Source organism: Sinohyriopsis cumingii, chromosome 18 (assembly GCF_028554795.1).
Source record: "Sinohyriopsis cumingii isolate HCF-2022 chromosome 18, ASM2855479v2, whole genome shotgun sequence".
NCBI classification, from domain to species: domain Eukaryota; kingdom Metazoa; phylum Mollusca; class Bivalvia; order Unionida; family Unionidae; genus Sinohyriopsis; species Sinohyriopsis cumingii.
Window position 1 is genome coordinate 38313206 of NC_142978.1, and position 24798 is coordinate 38338003.

Consider the following 24798-nt stretch of genomic DNA (forward strand, 5'->3'; position numbering starts at 1 on the left):
AATGATTTTTCCACATGTTGTATATATTATTCTGACCATGGTTCCCATAATACAGATTTCTAGTTTATTGGAAGATATCGTAGTATTTTGTTTAACATGCTTCCAGAATTCACGTTGGTTGACATTTTCAAATTTTTGTGCTAACGAGTCTGCTCTGTGTTTTACTTCCTCCTCCTTACACGATTTAAGAGCGTACTTAAACGTAGAATGTAGCTTCTAACATCTCTTGGACTCACTCTTATCACAAATGGAAATCATGTGACCGATCACAGAAGGTAGAGTGCATAGCAGAGGACAACGCACGGCAAAAGGAGATATGGCAATTCAAGAATCAGTATGGTTTATCTTTTTGGCTTGTTTCTATCTATCCAGTTGTGTGGACAACGACAGGTATGTCTTTTATTTTTTTATTGTTTAGCAAAAGGATAGTCGAAACATCTGATCATTATTAAATTCAAAATTACTACTTTATGTTCTTCTTGTAAGCCATTTCTAATATTAGCCAGTTATGAAATGCTTTCACTTTTCGTATGAAATGGTTTCAGTTTAACAGATAGCTTTACTGGAGCACAAACATAGACAAACACGCATGCGCACTTTAGCAAATGCAATAAAGTCTCTTTCCTATATTTTTAAAAAAATCTAACATATCTTGATTTGTTTCAAAAGACATCTCTGCAAAAAACTGAATTTCTGATGAAACAAACCATGAAAATGATGCTACTAAAGTACTAAATCAATGGAGGGGTTAAACTAGTTGAAACCACAGACCATGTGAGGCCAGACAAAAATATGTTTTCGGCTGCGGTATTGGTTTAAATTAGAGTAGGCATGTCGTTTTATTATAACATTATATATATATATATATATATATATATATATATATATATATATATATATATATATATATATATATATATATATATATATATATATATATATATATATATATATATATTCCAAATTTTGACTAAAAAGTTCGATTTCAAACAAAGACAGCGCAATACTTAAATACATTCCTCCACTGAAGTTGAAATGTACAGAGATAAGCAAGACTGAGAAATCGAAACAATCAAACATTTTAGTAGTGAGGCATACTATTATCTTCCAAAAAGAAACAGTGAGTATGAATTGAATAATGCTTCGCAGAAAATGTCATTGAGTCCAGAAAATGTCTTTAATATGATGTGGAATGCTAGTACAAGTGTACATTTAGAGATTCATACTAGCAACATGGCGGCCAGTGTAACTGGTGGAGGAACAACCTGGGAAAAGCCCAGTAAAAACCACTGACTCACGGAAGATACTGGAAAGCTTTTCCGCATACTCGATGAGCCAAGCCCGAGACTCGAACCCACGAGGAGAGAGGTCGAACGGAAGTGATCGGTAAGGGCCAACTGGTGCCCCAATATAATTATTAATTATTATATTAAATGCAATATGCATATTTGAGTAATATGTTTAACCGCCTAACACTAACACACGAATTTCATAATTTCCTAGTTGGTAATAAGTACTCAAGTGTTTGGTTCAAGAAGTGTCATTTCCATGAAATAGTTGTCTCTCGGTAGCCCCACTGTACACCTGTCTAATGGCATTGGTGTGAATTGTGTTATATTCAAATGTCATTGGTGTGAATTGTGTTATATTCAAATGGCATTGGTGTGAATTGTGTTAAAGTCAAATGGCATTGGTGTGAATTGTGTTAAAGTCAAATGGCATTGGTGTGAATTGTGTTATAGTCAAATGGCATTGGTGTGAATTGTGTTATAGTCGTCATCATAAAGTGCTGGTTATGGCCAATGCAGATCTTGGTACATTTTTTTGGGAGCTACTGTAAAGGATTTTCAAGTCTGGCTAGAATCTATTTTATCTGCAACACCGTGTGCAGAAAAACAACTCATGTTAGGAATGCTAATCATCCGTCCGATATTGTAACATAACTTTAAGAACGGTATTTGAAAAATAATCCACAACAAATAATTGCGAATCCAGTATAAGAAAAAATCAGTGACGCCGTTTCCAAAGTCGGTCTCGTATTTTGTTGCCTTTGCCATGTTCGCAACAATAAATCCAGACATTAAAAAAAGTTTTCTTTTTATTTTCAGTAATGAATTTATTGATTTGCAAATAAGGAAAAATTGCACTGTTTTACTTTTCCTTTTATAGAGCATTCTCAATTTAAATGATAAGGGTGGTGGTGGTGGTGGTGGTGTGGGGTTTAACGCCATTTTTCAGCACACGATAAGCTATGTATGGCGGCCAGTATTAATGGTGGAGAAAGAACCCGGGAAAACCCCAGGAAGAAACACCGACCCACGAGAAGCTACTGGCAAGCTTTCTCACATACCCACATTGGTCGAATCCGAGACTCGAACCCACGTAGACAGAGGTGAGATGGCAGTGATCCGTAACGGAGAGCGCTTTAGACCACTCGGCCACTCGGGGCCCCAAATAATAAGGGACTAACCCGCAAGGTATGAATCGCGACCTTGACCTTATAAATAGTGTCAAGCTGATTTTTCTTATCTTCTAATTATAGTGAAAGATTTTCAAAGGCATGTGCATAGACAGACTATATGCGTTCAAACACTTACCACACTGGTGTGCCCAGTTTAGCTTATGCTATCTGTAACCCTTTAGTTTGAGGGTAAACAAAAATATGCAAACTTTCCGAACAGTCCACTGCGCAGAACATGTTGTCAATGAATACGAACGAATTTACAATTTATATTATGGGAATTTATAGTCAAGATGAAACTGACATGATGACAGGTTGAAAATAAAATGTAACTACCAGAAATGTAATTTGCTCTTCTATTCCAATGATTGTTTGAGCATCTATACAGGACGTGAATGAAACTACGCGCTACCACTTTGTCACGCGACATTAACTTGATTTACCCTGCCTTGTTACTGGTTAGACCCGATATCCAAATATGACGTAGGAATGTATGGAATAGTAAATGTTGCTATATTAATGACCATACCTTGTATACTGTTATATGTTACACGAGTGCGCACCCCTATGTATTTCCAACCAGGCTAGTTTGCCCTATTTTCGTCTCCTAACGTACAGCTTATGCCAGCTGTCATCAAGAATCATTCAAGTTTCTAAACAGCTCAACGCACTTCGTACAATTTATGCAATTTATGACATATTGGAGGAAGCAAGATGCCGTTAACATTCGGATTTTCTTGGATTTCACATTTGACAGAAAGGTATGTTTAGAATAAAAATTCCCAAATATATACAACATTTGGACCATTATCTTTATTTGTTCTATCGTACTTACTGAACATAGCCCATTATAATTATCTATATCTTCGTATTGTATCGTATGCTTGTATTTAGCGATGACTTCTATACCATAACAGTGGTTGTTCTGATCTTATCTTGTGGTCAATGGTGAAATCCAAGGCTATCCGAATTCTAACGGCAATGGTAACTGCTTAGTATGCTCCCTGCGTTGCCCTCCGTTATACGAAGTCATGTGAATACCGACGTCATTGTGTCACGTCATCAAAACGAATGGCCTCATATGGAGAGATTTAGTCAACCTAACCGCGGCACAGTTATTCCTTTAATAATCTTTTTATTAGTGACACAATGTAAACTTTACTAATACTTTCATTTTAGCTGTAGTAGTCGTTGTTTTGTGTTCAAGCTTAACCACTGATTCGGTCATATAATTATTTTTACAAATATTTTTACTAGTGGACGAAGATGAATGAAAAGGGTGCACGCAATGATATTTTGTTAATATTGCACATTTTATACTGCGTCATCTCAAAAATGCATTCTCCAATCGATTCCTTGATAAATTTTACGTCGAAATTGATATGAGGTGATGTACGACAACCTAATATATAGGAAAAGGTTAGGACGAAAATAACACACTTCACTTTTCGTCTTAATAATTCATGACCGATTTGGTGGTTAAGCTTGAACACTGTGTCACTAACAAAAATTTGGCTAGGAAGAAGAGCTAGCCTCCCATAGCAATAAAAACACGTGGGTTTGGGGCAAGTAGAATATCTCAAAAACGGCTCGGATGACAACCATTTTCAATTACATCAGCTTGTTTAGTACACACTGTTTTGCAGAACTGTCATCTAGGAAATGGGCTTGTGTTTGCACTGTGAGCATCACATTGTGTCAAAAATGACCTTCGGATATGAAAAATGCAGGTATAAATTTGAGGTTGGGATGCATAAATTTCTTCTCCTATAAACTGACATTGACTTCTCTGGTCAAGTGGATAATATTCTTATGCTATATTTTAATATAGGTATCAAAAAAAGGAAATTATTTACCTCACTTGTGTATTTGAATTTTTATGAATTTTTATACTAGGTCGCTGATTACGGCATCACATTTGTACATACAATCTGGCCCCTGCCCCCCCCCCCCCCCCATAGCGGAGGACAACGCAGGGAGCATACGAAGCAGGGAACCAGACTACAGCAATTGTATCTACCTTAAAAAAATCCCTCTCTCTCTCCCGATAAATACTGATCTATCCCTAATCTCGTATCAAGGTTTCCAAGTACAACGCCAACAACAGTTTTGCCATTGGAAGCTTGTCATAGAAGAGGCAATGACTGCTACTGGCCAAAAACTATGTCTCTTACGTACACCCTTAGGAATCGGATTCAGCCACCAGTGTTCGAGCACGAAATAAACATGGAATTCGGCAGAGGGGAGCCATTCATTCGTATTATGGAGAGAGCAGCAGATAGAAACCGAAACTTTGAGTAAGCCAAAGTATATATTCAAAATCAATTAGTACTCACACTCATGCGCACACATGCACAAGGAATAATAATAATAATAATAATAACTGTAGTTTGAATGTCTACTCATTTTAAAAGTTTAAGTATATGCTTATATTTGACTAAAATATATCATGCTGAAGGAGTAATCATTGTCTCAGTTATATTAAAAGCATGATTGTTTAATATTTTTTGAAGGTTTGTATGCAAGTACACGGTGTATGGCCACTTTATCCACGACATGATGGGCCTGGCTGGAGAATATGATAATGTTACCTCCACTTACTGGTCATTACTTGTTAATAATCAATCGGCGAGCACAGGTAACCATCTCTATCTCTCTCTCTCTCTCTCGTTTGAATTGCTTACACTTTTTTGTATGATATGTCTTCAGTTTAACGAATAACTTTACTGGATCACACACACACACACACACACACACACACACACTTTAAAGCATGCAACCAAAAATTTATTTCCTCCACTTTTAATTTGTTTATCTAGTCTTCCTTGATCTGTTTAAAAAGACTTCTTGGAAAAACTGATTTTCTATACTGAAAAAAGTATGAAAACGCTGCTCCTGAAGTACTAAGTCAATGGAGGGGTTAGAATAGTTACAATGCAACTAACCATGTATTTTATTTCACAAATATTCCTTCTCTTGATAGCCGTAACTTCTATTAGCATCAATCATTGTCTATGAGAACATATCTTCGGGACTGTTGATGACAACCGTGTCACAGTTCCGGTAATCGTGATACCTCAGAAAACTATCAACTTCCATCTTTGAACAACTATAAAATGTTCTTCATTTTACCCATTAAGTACCCAACCCATCACTCATGTGCGTACGTGCGCGCGCGCGCGTGTGTGTGTGTGAGTGGTATGTGTGTAACGTGGAGGGAAACGGTAAATTAGCCACAGTAAGAATGACATCACTGTTCTGTAAATGAGTTCACTGAATAACCATTATGGAGATAGATACTTTACTTGTTACAGGCCAATGATTTTGAAGTTCCAGTTTAGGACAGGTTTAAGCGATTTCGGACATAAAATTGACATTATGTGAATTTGTCTAATCTTTTCTGTACATAATACAGCTTATGTTATTCATTTATCATGAACATTAAAAGAGATGTATAGACAAAACAAAATTTGTGATTTGTTTCAAGTGGGCGGAAAGAACGATTTTGATTGGGCGTAGGAATATGTCCAGGCTGTCAAGCCGAGACGTTTGTTCCTACGCGGTATCAAACGAGTTCTTTTCCCCGACTCGGAACAAAGCACATATGTGATTTTATATTTATTACATATCACCTATTTATTCATACATTCTTTTAATTTTTATGTATACTTAAAAATGAATTGATTATTTGGTGTTATATGAAATATATTATTTAACTCTCAGAAATATCCGCTTGTACATAACCGGGCCTATGAATAGATATATATATATTGTGCAGTTGCGTCATCGGTCTGTCTGCATTGCAGATATGCCAATTTACTCTTTAGCTTTTAATTTTTTTAAATAGTGTATGGGACATATGAATGGATTTAAAATGCTGTAATAGGCAGGTAGATTTTTTTCCCCCATACTTCTCAAATGGAACATATGTTTTGGATCAGTAAGTGATGCTTTTTCTGACACATGCTTACTAAATACACACACTGTACTTGTTAAACCAAAAGGTGATAATTTAAGCATATATTTTTAAGAAAACGAAAATATGGGTCTTTTTCTGGGCTAGAATTTTAATATTTGTTTGGATATTTTTGACAAGAAAATTCTCAACAATATGGCGCTGTTTTATTCTCTTTATTTTCTGCTTGAGCAGTCGCCAGAATTTAAAAAATAAACAACATACACTCCCCTGCATGCAGCCTAGTGATGAGTTTTAGCAATATTGTAACAAGATGTAATTCTTATAAATTTGCATCACGGTCAACAGAGCAGCTGTTGAATTGAAAGTTCCATCCTTTAAAATTGCTCCTTAAAAATAATTTTAAAAACCTCTGAAGCTGAGATGGATTTTGGGTAAGTTTGGAATTTTAGACGATTTATATCGTGGAATTTCTCTTCTCTGTGCCATCATTGTTGTATCTTGACCCAGATCAACGGGTGGACGTTTCAGCAATGTTTGTGCTTCGACTTCTTAAACCTTTTTGTTTAAAGAGGTTGCCCCCAGAATCCAGCACTTTCTGACAATTGGCAAACTCATTTAAAATTCAAATGCTGTAGCCGTAGTTACTGTTCCTTAAGTATATGATTATCTTGATATAGCTATCTGAGTCTTTCTTATTTTGTGTGGATTTTTCTAATGTTGCAAAGTACGCTCTCTCTCTCTCTCTCTCTCTCTCTCTCTCTCTCTCTTTTGTTTGGTGTCAGTTTCCACACCAGCTTCATATGATAACTCTTTGTGAAACATTCTGTCCAAAACTGAAGTAACTCTAATTTCACTGCGGTAGATACCGTGTAATGCCCATAAAATCTTATTTGCTACTTACGGTACTCTCGTAAGTTTATTATGACTACTTTCAAATGAACCAAACAGCTTGTTTAGTTCATACATAGACAAATTTATTAAATGTAAAGCTCGGGCATCTGCGACATGAGAGTGCATTGCTTGCTGACAGTCAAAACTAGTTCATAACAGACAAAGGTTCCCGCATAAACTTTTCCTGGGCGGAGGGAGCAAACATGTAGTGGTCAACCATTACATTTTACGGCCCACCCATTTATAAAGGTGAAATTTGAGGAGGGGTGGGGGTGGGGGTGCTCATGATAATAGACTTGAATAGCTTTAGACGCTTTAGACACGTGTAGTGCAATATGAAGCAGTGCAGTACGGGAAAATACTTCACGATTCTAGCAAAGAAAAGTTAATTAAGAAAAAATAAGCAGATAACAATAAACGGGTATGTAATAAAATGTTTTGAATGCAGCATACAACAACGGTATGACGTAAAATCTTTTGTATGCGATTACGTTACTACCATGATATCATATTGCTAATAGGATGGTTTACTGTTGATCTATTTATCTATCAATCTATCCATCCATCCGTCCATCATTTATATCTTAGATGCAAGTTTAACTAAGATAGAAATGAATACTTGTACTGTTTTTATTTGTACGTTCCAACCGATTTGTCTGAGACATTTTCTCGTGGCAAAAACACTCATGAAAACAACGTACATTAAGGCGGTACGTGTTTTCTTTTTATTCCTTATCTCAAAGAGGATGACTGTCATAAAGAAACATTGCATTGCTGAGATTATTTTTATTTTATATTTTAGGTGTGACTTCTCTCTATCCTAAGGATGGGGACGCCATCATATTAAATTTTACACAAGTTTTCAACAAGGATCTTGCATTTGGGCCCATCCCATCTTCGACACACCAATCACCTCTCATTGGGTGATCTGCAGTCTATCACTGATTTCAATGTCTGATTCAAAATGTTTACCAACTGTCATTCTTTTTCAAAACTAGTTTAATTGCAGCATCATAGCTTGCATGCTGCTGTCTTTGTTCCTTCAATGCTGGATTTATATGAATATCAAAATACATTTTGGAAATAGATATTCTTCACTTTGTATTTGATTTTTCCATGAACATTAAACATTATTGTCTAATTAAATAATGACAATTACGAATACTTCTCGAGACAGACAATACAATCCCAACAATGTGCAAATGACACCATTTTCAGCCATAGTTAAGGTACTTTATTGTGTCAGACGTTTGTATTTCGCACGGTTTTGACTGAACAGAAGAGGGGCATGATTTGATGTTGGGATTCTAGTGATAGACAGCTTTCAGGTTAAACAAATCTATATTAAGCTGGTTCATCCAATTCGTCCAATCCTCATTTCGATTTTTCTTTTAAAACCACACTTTTATGCAGTCGCCGCAACCGAGTTGAATCGAATAAAGTTCGAAAATAAGGGGAGTAGTACAGAAAAGGTAATTTTGAAGCCAAATACAATAGACATTGTTTTATTCCTATAACTCAGTTGAACGCTCCAGTTATCATAAAAATAGAGCAATTACATAAAAGATTTTTTCAAAAAACAAAACTGTTAAAAATAAAACAACTTTTACACGTACAACCTGTTCAAAATTGTGAACAAAACATGTTAAGGTTCACGACGACGATGAGTGAATGAACAGATACAGCGCAGAGAATGGTTTGTAATATTTGCAAAATCATCTTAATTGATCATTAAGGACGGCAACAGCTGGATGTGGAATATTTTATTGGCCTTTAACAGAAAGAAATGTGCAGGAGATAGAAAAATCGACTTTAGGATTGACTTTTTTTCCGACACAACAAATGGTATATAAGAGTTTAAATCAAAGTATCAGATGTTGTGTAATACACATGTTAGTTCAAAACATGACAACTATTAGACAATCTGTTTCTACTGTGGACGACACTGTTAAAATGTAGGAAAATTAGCTTGGTATGACTGATGAAAACATCATCACCATAAGATTTCATCAAATTATTTCAGACTCAAAGTTAGACTGAACTCTGTTGATGGTGGTGATGGTATAACTGTGTTACCTTGTAAAGTGATGATGAAAACCGATAGCATTGTTTGTTACAGCAGCAATATGATTAAAGTCACGGATACCACATAAACTAAGAAGAAATACTGCCATGAATTCTGCGGAGGTAAAATTTTTTATAGCTACAGTCACCTCGTCAGAAGATAGACCACTTAGTAAAAGGAGGGAACATGGGTAATAACTGTGTACACAAGAAGACCACACATTGTGTCATTCATGTAATCTCAACATCACATGATTTGAAATGCATATAAAGAAATGTTTGGTAATCAAGGTTGTGGCTTCAAGACCTGGTACAATGTACTTTTTGAAATATTGAAAGCTTTTTAAAACCTTTCTCCATTTCTGATTCTTTTCGTTTCCGGATTTGCATATTTGATTACAACTTTAAAGACAAGCCGGTTAATGCTAGACTAATCAAAATGACATGGTCAGACATTGTCAGAAACACAAAGGAATGGAGTTTTCAGCCGGGTGATTAAGTTTTGACTCTCGTGCCTGTATCTCAAAATCCTCTTCAGACAAAATTGTAGGGTCCTTATACAACTGAAAGGAAAGTAAACGACTTAAATTGTATCATGTAACACTCTTCGGAAACAGAAATAAAATAGTGATATAAATATGTTAAAGGAATATTTTGATTGGGGTAGCCCAATTAGTTATTCAAATAATTTAGTTGTACCTGTCCCACACAGTGATGATTTAAACGATGGAACGCAGTGTATCTTGTTTAACCAGTCTTCGGAATTGAGAAATATTAAACAATCTGAACCAAGACTTTCACATCTACAACCATAAGAAGAGAGTGAACTAAACTAAATCAGCTATTATGTGAATATGAGCACGTGCTTCCTGGTGTTCCTACACGGGAAAAAAATCTATCATGACATCGAGATTATATTTTATATACCTGTGCAACAGCATTCTTACAAGATGGATCCTCTCAAGCATGAATGTTTGAGAGAAGAAGAAAAAGAAAGTCAATGTTTATTGGAGAATGATTTTATAGCACCAAGTAGCCGAATCAACGTATATTCTTTGCTTAACCAGATAATACATTCAATGTCAACAAAACTGATTCATTTTTCAATACCAAATTCCACTCACGGAAAGATCAAAAGAAATTCTGGCATTCTCAACTTAAAAACAGACTTAATCAATATAAAGCGATAACATTTTTAATGAAAATTTATCCGTCAAGATTCCAGCGTTGACAGTTAATTTAGGTAAAAGTGAGTTTTGCCGTGTTTGTGTCACATTTGTAGGTCGTATTGTGGGACATGGTCAAGTTAAACTTGTAGAAGTTAAAGGCTGGCTGTCTCTAAATTCCCGGTGCATATTAGTGAAAAATCTCTAATACGACTTTGGAGTATGGATAATTAAGGAGTTTCTGATTTGTTGAGTACGAAATCGGACTTTCATTGGTCAGCAACATGTCAGGAATCTTTTGACAAATTAATGGCGATACTTAAAGAAGCACCAGTTCTTTCATATCCAAATATAAATTATTTAAAATGTATTTTGATGCAAGTTATGTAAGGATTGGTGGAATATTGATTCAAGATCATAAACACGGTGTGCATCATCCAGTGTGTTGTTTTTCCATAAAAATGAATAAATAAACAAACTCCAGATTCCACAATTGAGAATTAATGATTGGTTTTGATACTGGCTTTGCAACATTTTGAGATGTATCTAAGTTCAGCTCCTTCTCGGATTATTGTTTTCAGTGATCACAACCCCATTACTTTCATTAATAAAAAAACCCAAATATCAGATATTGTTGCGATTAAGGAATATAACAATGACACTAGACACATCAAGAGAAATGATAATGTGATTGCAGTAATTTGCAGATGGCCTCTCTCGTCTAGAGAACTATTATATCACTTTATTTTTTGTACATTTTGTGTCTTTCGTAAAACATTTTCCTATGTAATTTTAATTATTATAATATTATATGTATATTTGACTAAAATGTACAAGAACACTTCATTTTATAGATCTCGTTTTCATTTTGAGGGGAGGTGTTAAATATATTTATTTTATATTATGTGCCTGACTTTTGTCTATGCTTGTGGATAGAGTTTCTGTATAACCTGACTTTTGTCATGATTTTTAAGTAGTAAACATGACGTGTACTGGAATTCGAATTCAAGGGCTAGTGGCATTTAAATGATGGCTGGACCAATTTGAGTAACGCGAGATTACAAGATCAGATTCAATTGTGTGTTGACAGTATTGTATTTATTTTCTATATATCGTTGGAGTCTTGTATTCACCTTAGCCTATATTATTCCACGTAGTATTTTCCCCATGAATCGATGAACAATAGAACGGTAACGTCGTAAACATTGTGGATATAGTTTTCTTTCGATTGTCAGAGAAAATTAAGTCAGTGAAAAGATGAAGCTGTCATGAAAGATTGGAACACACATGTCATTAACCAATGTTGTCAATACGTGTAAATGTGTTCACTGTTATATGTTTTGTATTGTACCCAACAGTTACATTGTTTTCTCCGTTCATTTTTCACAGTAAACTTTGGATTTGCACATGAAGAAGAGAGACTGACCTAGACCTCACTCATTATTAAATGTGAGTAAATGAATAAGTAGATCAGGTTTACTAAAGTGTTGATTTTTTAAAAAAAAATGACATGGTCTTGTGTGATTATTCTCCCCCCTCCCTCAAATTAACAACATGAATCATATAAATATAGCGAAAGAGACCGAGTGCGTTCTATAGTTTTGACAAAATTTTTACAATCGCACAGCTGCATTACCTGAATAAGGTCGGCCTTGCTGCCTGTAAAAATACAATTGAAATTCCCACAATACTTTTTATTTTCAGGAAATGCACTTAAAATATACATATTTCTTCATTTACACAGATGTTTTCAGTTCTAAAAGGTTTATGTTTGTCTGTCATTAGATGAATTTATCTGTCTCTCGATTATGTTAAATGTGCCACACATGACTATACAGTCATAAATGAAAGATTAAACTAATGTAGATATCCACAGTAACATCCGTAAATGTTAATTCATACACGCCATATCGCCCCCTTATAGTACTTGATTATCGAAAATATACTTGATGAACCTGGTTGACTTTAACTATCAAAACAAATGCGCAGTTTTCTAATCTTGAAACCCGGGACCGATTAAATCACGAATTAGAGATGATAATACTGCTAAGATCAATTGAGAAAAGGACCTAATTTTGTATTTGGAACTGAAGGGAATGATAGGCGCTACACTGTTGTGTGTGTCAACAAGCTTAAAAATATGCACCCAAACTTTGGGACATCCCCAGACACTATCATATCGCACGCGCACAACAACAAATCTCTCTCTCTCTCTCTCTCTCTCTCTCTCTCTCGGTTGATCGTCAAAATCGTAATCATGTGGTAACGTGTTCGATACACGGCCTGACTCAGTGTGTCCGTTAGAAATGTACTGAACCCTTCATGTCTCGGCATGATATAGCCAAAAAAAGTTCTAAATAACAATTAATCAACAGACTCCCTGGTTGTCTTAGGTACGTTTTCTCGTATCGTCAACATGTGGTTTCTTGAAGTCATAATAAAGTGTCACGCCAATACTTTTCTTTAGCAGAAAAGCAAATAAATGTTTTTGATGATTAAAACATTTATTTTTTTTACTTATTTCGAAAACAACCGAGATAAAGTAATATCTGTAAAGGTTGGCACCAAGACAAGGGGGGTCTCAGCCTCTGAGGATACATTAGTTGCCATCTATAAGCTAGGCAGAGTCTCGCAAAGACTAATCATGTACCCTCTCGTCTAAAAGTAATCGGAACCGGTGAAAGACCATAACTGTTCCGAGTTTGTACCAACCTGTCACGAACGACTTTTTTCAATTTCGCTTCTGGTTGGTTGTGACTTTTGTAATACAGTCCCAAGCTGATGCCCCAGCTTGATGTTATTAGCCTTATCCATCTTTACAAAATGACGATGACCTGCAGAGAAATATGCAAACGCATTTTTAAATCAGCTACAGTTTCACGATAAACATCAAAATTCTTCTAATTAAAATCAGATCTTCACTGTCCTACGTGAAGATCTGACGACGTCCGCTTAGGTGTCATGTTCTGGTGACCCATGTTTTATTTATTACCATAATCGTTAATTGTATCAGCCAATCAAATGTCTTTGCGTTTGGGCGACTGATCAGTATGGCTGAAGAACATCAATGTGGGCCGAACGATTTGATTTACTTTCAGATTTTGAAAGCTGCCTTTCCTGAACTTGACCAATAAGCGGTCGTTGTAAAATCTTCACGTAGGACATTGGAGATCTGATTTTAATCAAATTGCCTAGATAAGATAAGACAAGATAAGAATTTTTTATTTCAGACTACATAGTCCATACATTTAAATTAAAATATCGATGTAAAGTAAAACCATTGTAAACATAAAAAATATATATAATATTTGTGCAAGTATACAGATACATCTACGCAATTAACTGCGCCCTGCATTGTTACAAATGAAATTAAGTGGCATATTTAAAGAATAATTTGTTACATCTGCTAATAATATAAGAATTTATATGAATGTCTTAGTTCCAAAGAGATTTCAATATACAGTTCTTACTATTAGATAATCTTGTCATCATTGAGAACACATATTTTCTCATTACCTCATCAAAACTGAATACATTATAATTTACAAACATGTTGGAGGCACTGTTCCATCTAGGTAGACCTAATAGAAAACGAAGACTATTATTATAACCAATAACTAGTTTTCTTTTCATACATTCACTAAAGTTTGCCCACAGAGGAGCACAATACATAGTGTAGCAATACGATTTGAATAAACTAATTTTGATATTCAATTAACAATTCTTAAATTTACGTAGAAGCAAGTTTGTTCGAGTACACAAACGCCGGTAATGTCTCATCATATCTTCATTATCCAACCGATTGGATTTCAAAATATGACCCAAATACGTATACCTGTTGACGTACGTAAGAGCACTGCCGTTAACATGTACATGAGGAGGAGATGGTAATTTGAAAGAATTTGGCTGAAAGATCATGCACACTGACTTTTTTGTATTATATATGATATCATTCTCAAATGCGCATTGTGCGCATATTTTTAATAATTTCCTTAAACCGGTGATAGACTTATCAATGACATATCATCAGCAAAACTAAAATTGTTAAAAACAATACATTTGGTTGCAGACGTAAGCCCACGTAACACTGACCCAACTTACGATTTAACTCGTCTATATATATTAAATAACAAAGGGGAAAGAATATTCCTGCCTCACCCCACTGGTTACATGGAAAGCGTTGGATATTACACTTACTAATCGCACATAATACAACTGTTTTCTATACCAGTTAACTAAAATATGAACTATGTAGACAGGTATTTTAATATCAATCAACTTTTTAAAGAGTGTCCAATGACTGACCCTATCAAATGCCTTACTAGCGTCTAAAAGGCATGCAAACACTGGGCTGCCATGTTCTACGTAATAGCTGAGAGTTTCCTAAAAGGCATATAGACATAAATATGTTGAATACTACTTTTTGAAACCAAACTGATTATCAGGGATTGTGACTTCACATCTTTGCAGTATGATGCATTCAAATATTTTTGAAATAATAGTCGTAAGAGCTATAGGACTGTAGTTATTATTGTCCTCCAGGTTTCCAATTTTACTTTTTAGTGGCGGTATAATTGTAACTTTTGTGAAATTATCTGATACAAAGTTATGCACAAACATACAATCAAATAAAAAATATGACCCTAGACATTTACCACTTTTTTGTATTGTTATTGCACTTTGGATATCAGATAATGTGATTACCTTAATACAAGTAGAAGGGGTATTCAATGCTGAGAGCACAAGCTTCTTACTCGATTCATTTTTAACACTATGGAGTAAGTCTTCAAAATGATTTTTCCACATGTTGTATATATTATTCTGACCATGGTTCCCATAATACAGATTTCTAGTTTATTGGAAGATATCGTAGTATTTTGTTTAACTTGCTTCCAGAATTCACGTTGGTTGACATTTTCAAATTTTTGTGCTAACGAGTCTGCTCTGTGTTTTACTTCCTCCTCCTTACACGATTTAAGAGCGTACTTAAACGTAGAATGTAGCTTCTAACATCTCTTGGACTCACTCTTATCACAAATGGAAATCATGTGACCGATCACAGAAGGTAGAGTGCATAGCAGAGGACAACGCACGGCAAAAGGAGATATGGCAATTCAAGAATCAGTATGGTTTATCTTTTTGGCTTGTTTCTATCTATCCAGTTGTGTGGACAACGACAGGTGTGTCTTTTATTTTTTTATTGTTTAGAAAAAGGATAATCGAAACATCTGATCATTATTAAATTCAAAATTACTACTTTATGTTCTTCTTGTAAGCCATTTCTAATATTAGCCAGTTATGAAATGCTTTCACTTTTCGTATGAAATGGTTTCAGTTTAACGGATAGCTTTACTGGAGCACAAACATAGACAAACACGCATGCGCACTTTGGCAAATGCAATAAAGTCTCTTTCCTATATTTTTAAAAAAATCTAACATATCTTGATTTGTTTCAAAAGACATCTCTGCAAAAAACTGAATTTCTGATGAAACAAACCATGAAAATGATGCTACTAAAGTATTAAATCAATAGAGGGGTTAAACTAGTTGAACCATAGGCCATGTGAGGCCAGACAAAAATATGTTTTCGGCTGCGGTTTTGGTTCAAATTAGAGTAGGCATGTCGTTTTATGAGAAGATGTGTGTACATATCCTTCGTCATACTTTAGACTTGCAACAATCTGAACTTTAAACGTTATCACGCAATTAGACTGGCCAAATAACTGGATGGTGTGCGTAGAGAGTGTGACAATCATATATCTCTCTCTCTCTCGCCTGCTAAATTCTTTAATTTTAAAAAAAGGTTATTGTTTACTCTCTGTCCATAGTTATATCTGAACTAATGTGTAATAAAAAAATTGTGGTAGATCAGATATTTTCATAGGTAATTTTGGAGGTCGGATATGACCCCTATTCCCAGTTCCAAAAAAGAATTATTCCAAATTTTGACTGAAAAGTTCCAGTTCAAACAAAGACAGCGCATTACTTAAGTTACATTCCTCCAATGAAGTTGAAATGTACAGAGAGATAAACAAGATTGAGAAATCGAAACAACCAAACGACATTTTAGTAGTGGGGCATACTATTATCTTCCAAAAAGAAACAGTGAGCATGAATCGAATAATGCTTCGTAGCAAATGTCATTGAGTCCAGAAAATGTCTTTAATATGATGTAGAATGTTAGTACAAGTGTACATTTAGAGATTCATACAAGCAACATGGCGGCCAGTATAACTGGTGGAGGAACAACCTGCGAAAAGCCCAGTAAAAACCACTGATTCAAGGAAGATACTGGCAAGCTTTCCCACATACCCGATGAGCCGAGCCCGAGACTCGAACCCACGAGGACAGAGGTGGGACGGAAGTGATCGGTAAGGGCCAACTGGTGCCCCCAATATAATTATTAATTATTATATTAAATGCAATATGCATATTTGAGTAATATGTTTTACCGCCTAACACTAACACACGAATTTCATAATTTCCTAGTTGGTAATAAGTACTCAAGTGTTTGGTTCAAGAAGTGTCATTTCCATGAAATAGTTGTCTCTCAGTAACCCCACTGTACACCTGTCTAATGGCATTGGTGTGAATTGTTATATTCAAATGGCATTGGTATGAATTGTGTTATATTCATATGGCATTGGTGTGAATTGTGTTATAGTCAAATGTCATTGGTGTGAATTGTGTTATATTCAAATGGCATTGGTGTGAATTGTGTTAAATTCAAATGGCATTGGTGTGAATTGTGTTAAAGTAAAATGGCATTGGTGTGAATTGTGTTATAGTCAAATGGCATTGGTGTGAATTGTGTTATATTCAAATGGCATTGGTGTGAATTGTGTTATAGTCAAATGGCATTGGTGTGAATTGTGTTAAAGTCAAATGGCATTGGTGTGAATTGTGTTAAGGTCAAATGACATTGGTTTGAATTGTGTTACAGTCAAATGGCATTGGTGTGAATTGTGTTATAGTAAAATGGCATTGGTGTGAATTGTGTTAAAGTGAAATGGCATTGGTGTGAATTGTGTTATAGTCGTAATCATAAAGTGCTGGTTATGGCCAATACAGATCTTGGTACATTTTTTTGGAGCTACTGTAAAGGCTGTTCAAGTCTGGCTAGAATCTATTTTATCTGCAACACCGTGTGCAGAAAAACAACTCATGTTAGGAATGCTAATCATCCGTCCGATATTGTAACATAACTTTAAGAACGGTATTTGAAAAATAATCCACAACAAATAATTGCGAATCCATTATAAGAAAAAATCAGTGACGCCGTTTCCAAAGTCAGTCTCGTGTTTTGTTCTGCTGAATAGTCACCCTTTGCCAAGTTCGCAACAATAAATCCAGACATTAAAGTTTTCTCTTTTTCTTCAGTAATGAATTTATTGATTTGCAAATAAGGAAAAGTACACTGTTTTACTTTTCCTTTTATAGAGCATTCTCAATTTAAATGATAAGGGACTAACCCGCAACGTATGAATCGCAACCTTGACCTTGTAAACAGTGTCAAGCTGATTTTTCTTATCTTCTGATTATAGTGAAAGATTTTCAAAGGCATGTGCATAGACAGACTATATGCGTTCAAACACTTACCACACTGGTGTACCCAGTTTAGCTTATGTTATCTGTAACCCTTAAGTTTGAGGGAAAACAAAAATATGCAAACTTTCTGAACAGTAATGAGCAGAACATGTTGTCAGTGAATACGAACGAATTTACAATTTATATTGTGGGAATTTATAGCCGAGATGAAACTGACATGATGACAAGCTGAAAATAAAATGTAGCTACCAGAAATGTATGTTGCTCTTCTATTCCAATGATTGTTTGAGCATCTATACAGGACGTGAATGAAACTGCGCGCTACTACTTTGTCACGCGACTTTAACTTGATTTACCCTGCCTTGTTACTGGTTAGACCCGATATCCAAATATGACGTAGGAATGTATGGAATAGTAAATGTTGCAATATTAATGACCATACCTTGTATACTGTTATATGTTACACGAGTGCGCACCCCTATGCATTTCCTACCCAGCTAGTTCGCCCTATTTTTGTCTCCTAATGTACAGCTTATGCCAGCTGTCATCAAGAATTCTTCAAGTTTCTAAACAGCTCAACGCACTTCGTGCAATTTATGCAATTTATGACATATTGGAGGAAGCAAGATGCCGTTAACATTCGGATTTTCTTGGATTTCACATTTGACAGAAAGGTATGTTTAGAACAAAAATTCCCAAATATATTCAACATTTGGACCATTATCTTTATTTGTTCTATCGTACTTACTGAACATAGCCCATTATAATTATCTATATCTTCGTATTGTATCGTATGCTTGTATTTAGCGATGACTTCTATACCATAGCAGTGGTTGTTCTGATCTTATCTTGTGGTCAATGGTGAAATCCAAGGCTATCCGAATTCTAACGGCAATGGTAACTGCTTAGTATGCTCCCTGCGTTGCCCTCCGTTATACGAAGTCATGTGAATGCCGACGTCATTGTGTCACGTCATCAAAACGAATGGCCTCATATGGAGAGATTTAGTCAACCTAACCGCGGCACAGTTATTCCTTTAATATTCTTTTTATTAGTGACACAATGTAAACTTTACTAATACTTTCATTTTAGCTGTAGTAGTCGTTGTTTTGTGTTCAAGCTTAACCACTGATTCGGTCATATAATTATTTTTACAAATATTTTTACTAGTGGACGAAGATGAATGAAAAGGGTGCACGCAATGATATTTTGTTAATATTGCACATTTTATACTGCGTCATCTCAAAAATGCATTCTCCAATCGATTCCTTGATAAATTTTACGTCGAAATTGATATGAGGTGATGTACGACAACCTAATATATAGGAAAAGGTTAGGACGAAAATAACACACTTCACTTTTCGTCTTAATAATTCATGACCGATTTGGTGGTTAAGCTTGAACACTGTGTCACTAACAAAAATTTGGCTAGGAAGAAGAGCTAGCCTCCCATAGCAATAAAAACACGTGGGTTTGGGGCAAGTAGAATATCTCAAAAACGGCTCGGATGACAACCATTTTCAATTACATCAGCTTGTTTAGTACACACTGTTTTGCAGAACTGTCATCTAGGAAATGGGCTTGTGTTTGCACTGTGAGCATCACATTGTGTCAAAAATGACCTTCGGATATGAAAAATGCAGGCATAAATTTGAGGTTGGGATGCATAAATTTCTTCTCCTATAAACTGACATTGACTTCTCTGGTCAAGTGGATAATATTCTTATGCTATATTTTAATATAGGTATCAAAAAAAGGAAATTATTTACCTCACTTGTGTATTTGAATTTTTATGAATTTTTATACTAGGTCGCTGATTACGGCATCACATTTGTACATACAATCTGGCCCCTGCCCCCCCCCCATAGCGGAGGACAACGCAGGGAGCATACGAAGCAGGGAACCAGACTACAGCAATTGTATCTACCTTAAAAAAATCCCTCTCTCTCTCCCGATAAATACTGATCTATCCCTAATCTCGTATCAAGGTTTCCAAGTACAACGCCAACAACAGTTTTGCCATTGGAAGCTTGTCATAGAAGAGGCAATGACTGCTACTGGCCAAAAACTATGTCTCTTACGTACACCCTTAGGAATCGGATTCAGCCACCAGTGTTCGAGCACGAAATAAACATGGAATTCGGCAGAGGGGAGCCATTCATTCGTATTATGGAGAGAGCAGCAGATAGAAACCGAAACTTTGAGTAAGCCAAAGTATATATTCAAAATCAATTAGTACTCACACTCATGCGCACACATGCACAAGGAATAATAATAATAATAATAATAACTGTAGTTTGAATGTCTACTCATTTTAAAAGTTTAAGTATATGCTTATATTTGACTAAAATATATCATGCTGAAGGAGTAATCATTGTCTCAGTTATATTAAAAGCATGATTGTTTAATATTTTTTGAAGGTTTGTATGCAAGTACACGGTGTATGGCCACTTTATCCACGACATGATGGGCCTGGCTGGAGAATATGATAATGTTACCTCCACTTACTGGTCATTACTTGTTAATAATCAATCGGCGAGCACAGGTAACCATCTCTATCTCTCTCTCTCTCTCTCGTTTGAATTGCTTACACTTTTTTGTATGATATGTCTTCAGTTTAACGAATAACTTTACTGGATCACACACACACACACACACACACACACACACACACACACACTTTAAAGCATGCAACCAAAAATTTATTTCCTCCACTTTTAATTTGTTTATCTAGTCTTCCTTGATCTGTTTAAAAAGACTTCTTGGAAAAACTGATTTTCTATACTGAAAAAAGTATGAAAACGCTGCTCCTGAAGTACTAAGTCAATGGAGGGGTTAGAATAGTTACAATGCAACTAACCATGTATTTTATTTCACAAATATTCCTTCTCTTGATAGCCGTAACTTCTATTAGCATCAATCATTGTCTATGAGAACATATCTTCGGGACTGTTGATGACAACCGTGTCACAGTTCCGGTAATCGTGATACCTCAGAAAACTATCAACTTCCATCTTTGAACAACTATAAAATGTTCTTCATTTTACCCATTAAGTACCCAACCCATCACTCATGTGCGTACGTGCGCGCGCGCGCGTGTGTGTGTGTGAGTGGTATGTGTGTAACGTGGAGGGAAACGGTAAATTAGCCACAGTAAGAATGACATCACTGTTCTGTAAATGAGTTCACTGAATAACCATTATGGAGATAGATACTTTACTTGTTACAGGCCAATGATTTTGAAGTTCCAGTTTAGGACAGGTTTAAGCGATTTCGGACATAAAATTGACATTATGTGAATTTGTCTAATCTTTTCTGTACATAATACAGCTTATGTTATTCATTTATCATGAACATTAAAAGAGATGTATAGACAAAACAAAATTTGTGATTTGTTTCAAGTGGGCGGAAAGAACGATTTTGATTGGGCGTAGGAATATGTCCAGGCTGTCAAGCCGAGACGTTTGTTCCTACGCGGTATCAAACGAGTTCTTTTCCCCGACTCGGAACAAAGCACATATGTGATTTTATATTTATTACATATCACCTATTTATTCATACATTCTTTTAATTTTTATGTATACTTAAAAATGAATTGATTATTTGGTGTTATATGAAATATATTATTTAACTCTCAGAAATATCCGCTTGTACATAACCGGGCCTATGAATAGATATATATATATTGTGCAGTTGCGTCATCGGTCTGTCTGCATTGCAGATATGCCAATTTACTCTTTAGCTTTTAATTTTTTTAAATAGTGTATGGGACATATGAATGGATTTAAAATGCTGTAATAGGCAGGTAGATTTTTTTCCCCCATACTTCTCAAATGGAACATATGTTTTGGATCAGTAAGTGATGCTTTTTCTGACACATGCTTACTAAATACACACACTGTACTTGTTAAACCAAAAGGTGATAATTTAAGCATATATTTTTAAGAAAACGAAAATATGGGTCTTTTTCTGGGCTAGAATTTTAATATTTGTTTGGATATTTTTGACAAGAAAATTCTCAACAATATGGCGCTGTTTTATTCTCTTTATTTTCTGCTTGAGCAGTCGCCAGAATTTAAAAAATAAACAACATACACTCCCCTGCATGCAGCCTAGTGATGAGTTTTAGCAATATTGTAACAAGATGTAATTCTTATAAATTTGCATCACGGTCAACAGAGCAGCTGTTGAATTGAAAGTTCCATCCTTTAAAATTGCTCCTTAAAAATAATTTTAAAAACCTCTGAAGCTGAGATGGATTTTGGGTAAGTTTGGAATTTTAGACGATTTATATCGTGGAATTTCTCTTCTCTGTGCCATCATTGTTGTATCTTGACCCAGATCAACGGGTGGACGTTTCAGCAATGTTTGTGCTTCGACTTCTTAAACCTTTTTGTTTAAAGAGGTTGCCCCCAGAATCCAGCACTTTCTGACAATTGGCAAACTCATTTAAAATTCAAATGCTGTAGCCGTAGTTACTGTTCCTTAAGTATATGATTATCTTGATATAGCTATCTGAGTCTTTCTTATTTTGTGTGGATTTTTCTAATGTTGCAAAGTACGCTCTCTCTCTCTCTCTCTCTCTCTCTCTCTCTCTCTCTCTCTTTTGTTTGGTGTCAGTTTCCACACCAGCTTCATATGATAACTCTTTGTGAAACATTCTGTCCAAAACTGAAGTAACTCTAATTTCACTGCGGTAGATACCGTGTAATGCCCATAAAATCTTATTTGCTACTTACGGTACTCTCGTAAGTTTATTATGACTACTTTCAAATGAACCAAACAGCTTGTTTAGTTCATACATAGACAAATTTATTAAATGTAAAGCTCGGGCATCTGCGACATGAGAGTGCATTGCTTGCTGACAGTCAAAACTAGTTCATAACAGACAAAGGTTCCCGCATAAACTTTTCCTGGGCGGAGGGAGCAAACATGTAGTGGTCAACCATTACATTTTACGGCCCACCCATTTATAAAGGTGAAATTTGAGGAGGGGTGGGGGTGGGGGTGCTCATGATAATAGACTTGAATAGCTTTAGACGCTTTAGACACGTGTAGTGCAATATGAAGCAGTGCAGTACGGGAAAATACTTCACGATTCTAGCAAAGAAAAGTTAATTAAGAAAAAATAAGCAGATAACAATAAACGGGTATGTAATAAAATGTTTTGAATGCAGCATACAACAACGGTATGACGTAAAATCTTTTGTATGCGATTACGTTACTACCATGATATCATATTGCTAATAGGATGGTTTACTGTTGATCTATTTATCTATCAATCTATCCATCCATCCGTCCATCATTTATATCTTAGATGCAAGTTTAACTAAGATAGAAATGAATACTTGTACTGTTTTTATTTGTACGTTCCAACCGATTTGTCTGAGACATTTTCTCGTGGCAAAAACACTCATGAAAACAACGTACATTAAGGCGGTACGTGTTTTCTTTTTATTCCTTATCTCAAAGAGGATGACTGTCATAAAGAAACATTGCATTGCTGAGATTATTTTTATTTTATATTTTAGGTGTGACTTCTCTCTATCCTAAGGATGGGGACGCCATCATATTAAATTTTACACAAGTTTTCAACAAGGATCTTGCATTTGGGCCCATCCCATCTTCGACACACCAATCACCTCTCATTGGGTGATCTGCAGTCTATCACTGATTTCAATGTCTGATTCAAAATGTTTACCAACTGTCATTCTTTTTCAAAACTAGTTTAATTGCAGCATCATAGCTTGCATGCTGCTGTCTTTGTTCCTTCAATGCTGGATTTATATGAATATCAAAATACATTTTGGAAATAGATATTCTTCACTTTGTATTTGATTTTTCCATGAACATTAAACATTATTGTCTAATTAAATAATGACAATTACGAATACTTCTCGAGACAGACAATACAATCCCAACAATGTGCAAATGACACCATTTTCAGCCATAGTTAAGGTACTTTATTGTGTCAGACGTTTGTATTTCGCACGGTTTTGACTGAACAGAAGAGGGGCATGATTTGATGTTGGGATTCTAGTGATAGACAGCTTTCAGGTTAAACAAATCTATATTAAGCTGGTTCATCCAATTCGTCCAATCCTCATTTCGATTTTTCTTTTAAAACCACACTTTTATGCAGTCGCCGCAACCGAGTTGAATCGAATAAAGTTCGAAAATAAGGGGAGTAGTACAGAAAAGGTAATTTTGAAGCCAAATACAATAGACATTGTTTTATTCCTATAACTCAGTTGAACGCTCCAGTTATCATAAAAATAGAGCAATTACATAAAAGATTTTTTCAAAAAACAAAACTGTTAAAAATAAAACAACTTTTACACGTACAACCTGTTCAAAATTGTGAACAAAACATGTTAAGGTTCACGACGACGATGAGTGAATGAACAGATACAGCGCAGAGAATGGTTTGTAATATTTGCAAAATCATCTTAATTGATCATTAAGGACGGCAACAGCTGGATGTGGAATATTTTATTGGCCTTTAACAGAAAGAAATGTGCAGGAGATAGAAAAATCGACTTTAGGATTGACTTTTTTTCCGACACAACAAATGGTATATAAGAGTTTAAATCAAAGTATCAGATGTTGTGTAATACACATGTTAGTTCAAAACATGACAACTATTAGACAATCTGTTTCTACTGTGGACGACACTGTTAAAATGTAGGAAAATTAGCTTGGTATGACTGATGAAAACATCATCACCATAAGATTTCATCAAATTATTT

General features: G+C 35.3%; 2 protein-coding genes across 3 annotated transcripts; both read left to right on the top strand.

The window, feature by feature from the left end:
* The first annotated feature begins 234 nt into the window (after positions 1 to 234).
* On the top strand, positions 235 to 8359 carry LOC149776428 (cobalamin binding intrinsic factor-like). Of its 2 annotated transcripts, XM_089942382.1 has the most exons (4): positions 235 to 390; positions 4543 to 4758; positions 4975 to 5099; positions 8074 to 8359. In XM_089942382.1, the coding sequence occupies exons 1-4, from the start codon at positions 317 to 319 to the stop codon at positions 8196 to 8198; spliced, it is 540 nt and encodes a 179-aa protein (XP_089798508.1). In that variant the 5' UTR covers positions 235 to 316; the 3' UTR covers positions 8199 to 8359. The 2 variants fall into 2 exon arrangements, with proteins under 2 accessions (XP_089798508.1, XP_089798509.1); XM_089942383.1 differs by lacking the exon at positions 4543 to 4758 and having other exon boundaries at positions 244 to 390.
* Positions 8360 to 15525: 7166 nt separating this feature from the next.
* On the top strand, positions 15526 to 23866 carry LOC149776429 (cobalamin binding intrinsic factor-like). Its single transcript, XM_089942386.1, has 4 exons — positions 15526 to 15681; positions 20038 to 20253; positions 20470 to 20594; positions 23581 to 23866. Exons 1-4 carry the CDS (start codon positions 15608 to 15610, stop codon positions 23703 to 23705), a joined length of 540 nt encoding a protein of 179 aa, XP_089798512.1. The 5' UTR covers positions 15526 to 15607; the 3' UTR covers positions 23706 to 23866.
* Positions 23867 to 24798: the final 932 nt, after the last annotated feature.

Excerpts from the sequence above, each read along its gene's own strand:
- LOC149776428 (XM_089942382.1), top strand. The coding sequence starts at position 317 with ATGGCAATTCAAGAATCAGTATGGTTTATCTTTTTGGCTTGTTTCTAT. Across the intron at positions 391-4,542 it reads AGTTGTGTGGACAACGACAG|GTTTCCAAGTACAACGCCAA; the intron begins GTATGTCTTTTA and ends TCTCGTATCAAG. Across the intron at positions 5,100-8,073 it reads TAATCAATCGGCGAGCACAG|GTGTGACTTCTCTCTATCCT; the intron begins GTAACCATCTCT and ends TTTATATTTTAG.
- LOC149776429 (XM_089942386.1), top strand. The coding sequence starts at position 15,608 with ATGGCAATTCAAGAATCAGTATGGTTTATCTTTTTGGCTTGTTTCTAT. Across the intron at positions 15,682-20,037 it reads AGTTGTGTGGACAACGACAG|GTTTCCAAGTACAACGCCAA; the intron begins GTGTGTCTTTTA and ends TCTCGTATCAAG. Across the intron at positions 20,595-23,580 it reads TAATCAATCGGCGAGCACAG|GTGTGACTTCTCTCTATCCT; the intron begins GTAACCATCTCT and ends TTTATATTTTAG.